This window comes from Hyla sarda, chromosome 11, assembly GCF_029499605.1.
Source record: "Hyla sarda isolate aHylSar1 chromosome 11, aHylSar1.hap1, whole genome shotgun sequence".
Classification (NCBI taxonomy): domain Eukaryota; kingdom Metazoa; phylum Chordata; class Amphibia; order Anura; family Hylidae; genus Hyla; species Hyla sarda.
Genome location: NC_079199.1, coordinates 93,242,917 through 93,252,916, shown reverse-complemented (window position 1 = coordinate 93,252,916; position 10,000 = coordinate 93,242,917). Strand labels below are relative to the sequence as shown.

The window sequence follows — 10,000 nt, the reverse complement described above, 5'->3', positions numbered from 1 at the left end:
CCATACTCTATGGTGTACAATCCCTAATCCCATACTCTATGGTGTACAATCCCTAATCCCGTACTCTATGGTGTACAATCCCTAATCCCGTACTCTATGGTGTACAATCCCTAATCCCGTACTCTATGGTGTACAATCCCTAATCCCGTACTCTATGGTGTACAATTCCTAATCCCGTACTCTATGGTGTACAATCCCTAATCCCGTACTCTATGGTGTACAATCCCTAATCCCGTACTCTATGGTGTACAATCCCTAATCCCGTACTCTATGGTGAACAATCCCTAATCCCGTACTCTATGGTGAACAATCCCTAATCCCGTACTCTATGGTGAACAATCCCTAATCCCGTACTCTATGGTGAACAATCCCTAATCCCGTACTCTATGGTGTACAATCCCTAATCCCGTACTCTATGGTGTACAATCCCTAATCCCGTACTCTATGGTGTACAATCCCTAATCCCGTACTCTATGGTGAACAATCCCTAATCCCGTACTCTATGGTGAACAATCCCTAATCCCGTACTCTATGGTGTACAATCCCTAATCCCGTACTCTATGGTGTACAATCCCTAATCCCGTACTCTTTGGTGTACAATCCCTAATCCCGTACTCTTTGGTGTACAATCCCTAATCCCGTACTCTATGGTGTACAATCCCTAATCCCGTACTCTATGGTGTACAATCCCTAATCCCGTACTCTATGGTGAACAATCCCTAATCCCGTACTCTATGGTGTACAATCCCTAATCCCGTACTCTATGGTGTACAATCCCAAATCCCGTACTCTTTGGTGTACAATCCCTAATCCCGTACTCTTTGGTGTACAATCCCTAATCTCGTACTCTTTGGTGTACAATCCCTAATCTCGTACTCTTTGGTGTACAATCCCTAATCCCGTACTCTTTGGTGTACAATCCCTAATCCCATACTCTATGGTGTACAATCCCTAATCCCATACTCTATGGTGAACAATCCCTAATCCCATACTCTATGGTGAACAATCCCTAATCCCATACGCTGTGGTGTACAATCCCTAATCCCATACTCTTTGGGGTACAATCCCTAATCCCATACTCTTTGGTGTACAATCCATATTCCCATACGCTGTGGTGTACAATCCCTAATCTCATACTCTTTGGTCTACAATCCCTAATGGTCTAAGATCCATCCATCTACCAGTAGTATAGCCATCTCATGACCAGCCTTGTTTAGAGCTTTACGCCTGGTCTACAGGTCATCCACACTGCACTCACGTCCCATCAGCACTGCAATCACGGATGTCATCATGGACGTTATGTCCTCATAGTTTTGCAACTAATAGAAAGTCACAATTAGGGGAACAGTGACTTAACCGGGCATTGTCCAAATGTCAGAGGACCGCCCCGCGTAGCCCCGGCCTCTTGGGTTCTCACAATGCTTACGTAGCCCAGCCCGTAACCCCATCTTCTCACCGAGCTCCCCTATGACCCCAACACAAGGTTATTCACTTCATAGACTGGAAATAATCCAACCATTTCTCTGAGACACAATAATATGAGAAAGTCCCACAAGTCCACAGTGGTCATGTATGAAGAGTTTATTACAGATCGGGACAGAGTTACGGCTACTGATCTGCCGTCTCCCATTGTATCTAAAAGTGTAAAAGTTCTATGAGAAAGTCCAATAATGTAACTGTGAAGGTCATGGAAATCTCTGTGCACAATAAGGGACTTTATCATCTACATCTTCTGGTGCCTGGATCTCCAGCCTGCGGCCCTTCAGCTCATGCAAAACTACAACTAATAGCACGTGCGGACAGTCAATTGCCATATTTGATGGATCCATCACTTGCCAATTGTCTTCAATCCTCCACATTTCAGGCAAAGTTACTATTGTTGAAAAGTAGTCTCCCCTCCCTAAAGGTTATCCCCAGGACAAGGGATGACTTGATACCATTTTTTTAAAATATGTTTGTTAAAGTAATTTAGGAAATCCCCCCCCCCCCCTTTAAGGTAGAAACCCCGAGAACTCAGGAAGGGAATCCCCCAGTAGGTAGGTAGAGAACTCCCCAACCCCACCCATTTAGGTAGAAGTCGCAAGTAGGTAGGAATGGAATCCCCCATCCTTAGTGTCCATCAAGTTGATCCTAAAACCCTATTATGTTGATCCAGAGGGAGGTAACACCCCTATGAAGCTGATGCCAATGCCCCACAAGAGGATAAACTCTTTCTTGACCAATATGGTGATCAGAACAAGTCTGTGGATCAACGTTCCAAGTAGGTAGGTAGAGAAACCCCTTATTAGGTAGAAGCCCGAGTAGGTAGATAGGTAGGGAAACCCCCTCCATATTAGGTCCCCAATAGGTAGGGAACCCTCCCGTTAGACAGAAGTCCCCCAGTAGGTAGGCTGAGAATCCCCCTATATTAGGTTGAAGCCCCCAGTAAGTAGGTAGGTACGGAATCCCCCCTTCCTATTTGGTGGAAGCCCCACAGTAGGCAGGTAGGTAGGGCATCCGTCCCTTTTAGGTAGAAGCCCCCTGGGAAGTAGGGAACCTCCCCCCATTAGGCAGAAGCCCCCAGTTGTTAGGTAGGTAGTGGACCTTTTATTAGTTTCCCCCAATAAGTCCTCTCCAAAGGAAAATAATGAAAAATCACACTCCCCTGCTACTGCGCTGAAGCGTCTACATCCTCCACTCTGTTAGTGGCACAGGATCTGCGTGTGATAAAATGACGCCATTGTGCGGTAGATCGCGCGCCACTCCAGATAAAAGATCAAACGGTAAAGAGGACTCAGCAAGAACACAGGTACAAGTACTTGAGCAAATGTCTGATATTGGCGCAGATATAGACACCAGTATGGGTACATCCCTAACTAGGACCCGCATTGATCATAATAAACTGGGAAAGACTGTCTGCTCGGATGTGTCCAGTGCATTATTCATTCTCCATGAGAAGCCCCTTTAATTTTCAAGCTTCTCCTCTAGTTCCTTTTTGCTGGCCTGGGTGATTTATGATGCCTAATGGGATCACCCGGTGCCAGGCTCTGAGGTATGTGCTTTACTATAAGCTTTCCAGCACCGGCTCAGATGACTTCTTATGACTCAGATGGGTACGGCACATGGGAAGCTCCACGAGAACGCACTTACTGCACCTCGCTCTCTAAGATAACTACAACCCCAAGTCAATAACGTCCAATACCACCCATAGGTTTCTTCTTCTGGGGGCACAAGGTTCCCCCAGAACAGTAACAGTATAAGATGCTATATTAAAACCTACATGAAATGTCCTACACTAGGGAGAGCACAAGCTCTTATGGTCCGAGGGCCTCATCATCTGATCACGCTACTTCAAGGGTCCCAATAAAAGTTTGGATGCTTTAAGGGGTACTCCGCTGCTCAGTGTTTGGAACAAACTGTTCTGAATACTGGAGCCGGCGCCGGGAGCTCGTGACGTCATAGCCCCGCCCTCTCATTAATGCAAATCTACATCCAGTTGTGAGAACTGTAGAAACAACCTGAGTCTCTTGTTTAAAGGGGTACTCCCGTGGAAACTTTTTATTTATTTATTTTTTAAATCAACTGGTGCCAGAAAGTTAAACAGATTTGTAAATCACTTCTATTAAAAAATCTTAATCCTTCCAATACTTTTTAGGGGCTGTATAATAAAGAGAAATCCAAAAAAGAAATGCATTTCCTGTGATGTCCTGACCACAGTGCTCTCTGCTGACCTCTGCTGTCCATTTTAGGAACTGTCCAGAACAGGAGAAAATCCCCATAACAAAACATATGCTGCTCTGGACAGTTCCTAAAATGGACAGCAGATGTCAGCAGAGAGCACTGTGGTCAGGACATCACAGGAAATGCATTTCTTTTTTGTATGTCTCTTTAGTATACAGCCCCTAAAAAGTACTGGAAGGATTAAGATTTTTTAATAGAAGCGATTTACAAATCCGTTTAACTTTCTGGCACCAGTAGATTTAAAAAAAAAAAAAAAAAATTTCCACGGGAGTACCCCTTTAAGAGGTCTATATCAGTGATCCAGAACCCACTCCCCTCACGTTTAACACAGTGGTCCAGAACCACACTCCCCTCACGTTTAACACAATGGTCCAGAACCACACTCCCATCATTTTGGACACATACTCCCGACATGTTTCCACGCCAAAACAATACAAATAGGGGTTTCATCAGGGGATAAAAACTAAATGGTCTGAAAAGATCATGGACAGATCATGAGAAACGTGAAGCCTTTATATTGGAGTCCATAGTAGAGAGCTAAAGTCGCCAAGGCAGAGGAGAAAGTGAATGCTGTGCAGCAGCAGGACACAGGGTCTTGCACTTTTTGGGGCCATAAAACCATTAGAATACAAGGCTGGTAACATAATAGCCCTGTGGAGAGGGAGAGGCTGTCCTCACCCAGGATTCCCCTGCTGTAAATATGTTGTGATTTATAACCCACCAAGTCGAGCGGTAAAAGAGCGGAAACTGGTGAGTCAATGTAAGAACTGCAGAAACAACCTGTTTAAAGGGGTCTATATCAGTGGTCTTCATACAGGTGTTGCAAAACTACAACTCCCAGCATGCCCGGACAGCCGTTGGCTGTCCGGGCATGCTGGGAGTTGTAGTTTTGCTACAGCCTGAGGACTACCGTTTGGAGGCCACTGGTCTATATCCATGTTCTGGGGCAGCCCTGCGCTGCATCTGTACATGTGGGGGGGGGGGGGGACACAGCCCAATTATGTGACTGGCATGTATGTTACCCAATAAGTGCTTTGTAGCAATCAAAAGTGGTCACTGGCTACTCATCTGACAAGCAGTTTTTGGCTCCTGAAACAGCACCACTCTGGTCTGTTGGCTGTGCCTTGTATTGCAGCTCGGTTCACTTTGAACGGGGCCATAGATCACTTCTAGAAGTAATCTCCCGGGGGTTACGTCAGAAAGACATGTGGAGATTCCTGCTCCACTGGGAATTCTGGGAAGAAAGGATATGCAAAGCTGTTTTCTCGCACCTCCTTTTTAAAAAGGTAGCTTCCCCCTTCAGTGTTTGTCATGTTCTAAGACTCTTAGTTGAAGTCAGAGATTTCTGACTTGGCATGCATTCCCAGTCATGTTCTAAGGATCTTTATTGACTTGAAAGTGTTAGGCTCCTTACACACTAACGTTTTCGTCCGGTAGGTGACGTCCGTTAGGAAGATAGAGGGAGAAAAATTTGTGCATGCGCCGTCTTTTTCTCCCTCTATCTTCGGCCGCAATAATGGGACGTATAACGGACATTAGAGGAATCCCATTCAAGTGACTGGCATCCTCTTTGCCCGTTATAACCCGTTATAATGGCAGCAAAAGCAGATAAAAAAAAATTTTTAAAAAAAAGCTGTAGTTACATTTTTCCATTCTGCCTGGGGTACAAAAAAAAGAGAAAACAAACTTTCACTTACCTTGCTACGTTCCGCCGGAGCTCAGCAACAGTTGATCGGTCAGCCGGGCTGTCTGCTTCCTACTTCCCTTAGCCCGGGACGTCACACGGCGCTTCAGCTTATCACTGGCCGAGGCGAGACATCGCTGTGACCGGTGAAAGTCTGAAGCGCCATGTGACGTCCCAGGCTAAAGGAAGTAGACCGCCCGGCCGACCGATCAGCTGTAGCGGAGCTCCGGGGGAAAGTATGTCAATAGTTGAGATTGCACCTGGTCTCACTCCTGATACCTGGTGAGATCGCAAGTTAGGATATGTTCTAGGGACCGACCGATTATCGGTTTGGCCAATATTATTGTCCGATTTCGGATGTTATCGGTATCGTCAATTACCTTGCCGATAATCCCCCGCCCGCCAGCGCATTCCCCACCACACTGCCCCGGCCAGAGAGCGCCGCTGCCGCTGCCCCATTGCCTCCCCCATCCCCGGTTTTATAATGACCTGTTCCCGGGGTCCGCGTTAATTCTGGCTCCTCTGGCGTCCTGTGTTACGCTGTGCGCTGCGCAATGACGAGTGAAGTCCTCAACGCGACGTCACCGTCAGTGCGCACAGTGACAGCTCAGGATGCCGCCGGAGCCAGAAGTAGCATGGACCCCGGGAACAGGTCATTATAAAACCGGGGATGGGGGAGGCAATGGGGCAGCGGCGGCAGTCTCTGGCCGGGGCGGGGTGGCGGTGGGGGGGTTTGGTGTTAAGACTCAGGAGGACCCCAGGACAGGCAGGGGGAGAGAAGCGGGTAGCGGCAGCGGTCTCTGGCACCGCAAAAGCCACTGCAGTTCATTGATTTAAAGTGCCCTCTTTAAATCAATGATCTGCAGCGGTGTCGCCGGGGTGGGGATAAATAGACGATTATTCCGGTATAAGTTATCGGCTATCGGCCCTAACCTCCACAGATTATCGGTATCGGCCCTAAAAAAAAATCGATATCGGTCGATCCCTAGTATGTTCAGACGAGCAGATCCACAGCGTATTTTACACTGTGGATCCGCTGCCTAAGGACCGCTACATGGAGCGGCAATACGCTGCTACGAGCAGACACACTGCGATGTGCGAGTCGCCGCGTGCACGCGCAGTATACTGGAACATCACGGCTGCTCTCGGCCTAGCTCATGGAGCAGGGGGAGAGGCCGCTATGAGTGCGAGTACACCGCGCATGCGTGACGACTCGAACATCGCTTCAGTGTGTCTGCTCGTAGCGTTGTATTGCCGCTTCAATCAGGCACATCTAAAAGGCAGCATGTAGTGGTCCTTCAGCAGCGGATCCGCAGCGTAAAATACGCTGTGGATCCGCTCGTCTGAACGTACCCTTACAGCCGGGAGAAATGTGCAGCAGAGTGTGTGCCTCATTCCTCGGCTGTCAATCAAATCTGACCTCGTCTGTACATAAATCTATGCAGTGAAAAGGTCGGTCTGCCTGCCTGGTAGTGGAGCGTGCTACTGGGCATAAGCTTATAACTAGTGATCGCAGCAGGTATCAGGAGCGAGACCCTGCGCGATCTCAACTTTTAACAAGCAGGAGAGCAGTTTTGCATATCCTTTCCTCCCTGTTACGCACAATGCATTCCTGACATCCACTCGTTGTGACCAAATTCACTGGCATCAGCTCACAGGGATGGATAGGTTTCAGGCCCGGCAGTGATTATAACAACAAGCCCAATAACTCTTGATATAGTGAAGTGATCCTTATAGAAGACAAAGGATCCTTATGATCAATGACCCCTGTAGCAGGAGACACTTGTGCACCACTAACCAAGCGTCCCCGCACAAAAACGGTAGGAGGCCAGAATAACAGGTCAGGCAACTGCGTCCTTCTAGTCTTCATAAATCACAAAGGAATCTCATCCTTTCATTCTTAGGTCCAAAATGCAGTGTTCAGAGGGAAAATTATCAGTTTCCTTTTTTTCGCCTAAATTTGTTGCAGGAAGAGTCGCCGGCTGGCCCTGTGCGACTTTTTCTCCGACATTTCATTTAGACCATTTCAGTTTCCTGACCATGAAGTGATCTTACTTAGAGCACTTTGTGCAGTGGTCACTAAGGTATCAAGTGCGACTTTTTTGTGAAATGTCGCCCTGGGACAGATTTAGAAGTTTTCACAGGCAGGTTAACCTGCACTATAGGACTTTCTCAATAGCTCTATGCGACAATTGTATTAACCCCTTAAGGACGTTTTATAAACTTGTTTAATTTTTTTAGCCCCCATAGGAGGCTATAACATGCAATCTTTTGATTGCATATACTGATTAATGTTATGCCATATCATAACATTGATTAGTGTTATCGGTGCTCTGCCGCTCCAGCCTGCATAGCAAGCTGGGAGCAGCAGATTACTGATTGGATGGCGAGGAGACTGGTAAGGGCTCTCCTGCCAGCCTTTCAGCTGATCGGGACATCACGGTCACGATCAGCTGAGCTGCCGAGACAATTTTACTTCCGGTTTAGACACTGCAATCAACTTTGATTGCGGCGTCTAAAGGGTTAATGCCGGGCATCGTCCCAATCGGCAGTGCCCGGCATTAACCCTGGGTCCCGGTTGCTGATAGCAGTCGGGACGCGGGTTTGAAGCATGCTCAGCGAGTGAGCACGCTTCAAACCCCGGGAATGGGACAAGGGCGTACATGTATGCCCTCCATCCTTAATGGGAACCAATCATCTGATTTTACCTTATATAATGCTTGGCAAAGAATTATATAGGGTAAAATCTTTATCCTCACCATCCATGGGGGACGCTCCAGCCCCCAGGGAAGGTGAGGATATGAACTAGTCCCTGCCGAGACCGTAAGTAGTCCCCTGGGTGAGGAGCTCCTCTTATCTAGTCCTGTTACTTTAGCCGGCAGCGACGCCTCCTCGGCTTGATTGACGGGCCGCATCATCGCTCTGCTCACTGAACAGACGCGTCAATCAAGCTGAGGGGGCGTCGCTGCTGGACGAAGTAACAGGACTAGGTAAGGGGAGCTCCTCGCCCAGGGGACTACTTGTGGGGTCGGCGGTGACTAGTTTATAAATTCATATCCTCTCCATCCCCGCCGGCAGGAGCGTACCCCGGGGATGGGGAGGATAAAGATTTTACCCTATATAACGCATTGCCACGCGTTTTATATGGTAAAATCTGATGATTGGTTCCCTTTAAGTACCGGGATGCAAAGGTATACCAGTACGCCCTCCGTCCCCAACAGGTTAAAGTCCGTGTGACATTTAATTCAACTTCGTTGCAACATTTAACTAGACTTAAGAAGAGCAGTTCTGTGGTTATTCATTTAATAAATTGGCGCACATCCGCCTCTTTCTCCACGACATTTGTGCCCTACACAAGTTCTAAACTCACACCAGTCTTTGTAAATGTCCCTAATAGCGTCTAAGTCTATGCAGGTGGATTGCAACTCTGTGACAGGAATATTTCATTTTCGGTTTTGGGCAAAGCACTTCCTAAGTTTTTGGATTTTCCTTTCAGTGCATACTACCAATGTTATAGTCCGTAACCGGTCTCTGTAAAGAATCTACACATTAGGATTGCAGGGCACAGAAGTCCTTATGCAAGAAAATCCTGTATGATAAAAAAAGACAACAGTAAAGAAGCAACAACCAAATCGTTACCTAATACTTTTACGGTTCGGCTGGGACTCTCCAGGACGTGTCCCTCTTCAGTATCGAAAATAGGGTTATCTATTCCAGTTTTAGGAAATGTTTGTGCCAACTTTTTGAGTCTCATGGAAGAATTAACATCCAGATCCTGTTTCTTTCCTTCCTCTTCCCGTCTACGTCTCATGTCTTCCTGCTGCTGCCGAATCCGTTCTAGCTGAGCGCTCCTCCGTATGGGCATCGCCCGCGTACCCAAGTCCCCGGGGCAGTCCACCGCCATTTCTCTGTGTTTCTGTGGCTCGTCTGCAGAGAGGTCCGCACTTTGCTTCTCGCTGTCAGAGTCTTCTGTTACATGACCGTTCACATGGGAAGTGGTCATGGCTGCTGAGAGGACCCCGCGCCGGCTTTATATGTAGAAGGGCCTCGAACCATCTATATCCTGGCCCATGGTAGCTTTCCCGGAATGGAGGAAAAAGGATTGTTCCAAATTTGAAGTAACCTATAGAAAAAATGTACAAAATATATATTAAGTATATTAAAGAATAAGATACCTTTATCAGATATAACCAAATAAACATGAGAATAAAGAGAACCTGTTCGTATACACGCCCATCTAACATACAGTAATCCTGGAACTGCTTTCCTAGAGCGCTCTGATTTATAATCTGCTGTTCCTCTGTTATCCCTCCTGGAAGGAAGTGAGTAACCTGACAAGTTGGCGTTAGCAGTTGGGAGGGGTTTGTCTCTATACAGTGTGATATTGTCCAATCAGAGCTGGATACACCCTATTGGCCCTGGGGACTTTATCTTTCTAATGTAGTTTCTCGGTCCCCTCTCCATTTAGGTAAAGTGTCCGCCTGCTTCTTACACTACCGTATTTACAGTCTACATGTGCAGCCATAGACACTGCTCCCTGCTGGGCCAGCATTAATGATCAGTCTGAGAAGCATGTGGTATTATATAATGACTGAC

General features: G+C 47.2%; 1 protein-coding gene across 3 annotated transcripts in view; it reads right to left on the bottom strand.

The window, feature by feature from the left end:
- The window catches only part of PALS1 (protein associated with LIN7 1, MAGUK p55 family member), a 106,207-nt gene that overhangs the window by 44,701 nt on the left and 51,506 nt on the right, over nucleotides 1–10,000 (bottom strand). For all 3 annotated transcript variants that reach the window (XM_056547102.1, XM_056547100.1, XM_056547101.1), the window contains exon 2: nucleotides 9,044–9,527. In XM_056547102.1, the coding sequence (XP_056403077.1) occupies nucleotides 9,044–9,407 (364 nt within the window). In that variant the 5' untranslated portion in view covers nucleotides 9,408–9,527. The remainder of the gene's footprint in view (nucleotides 1–9,043; nucleotides 9,528–10,000) is intronic.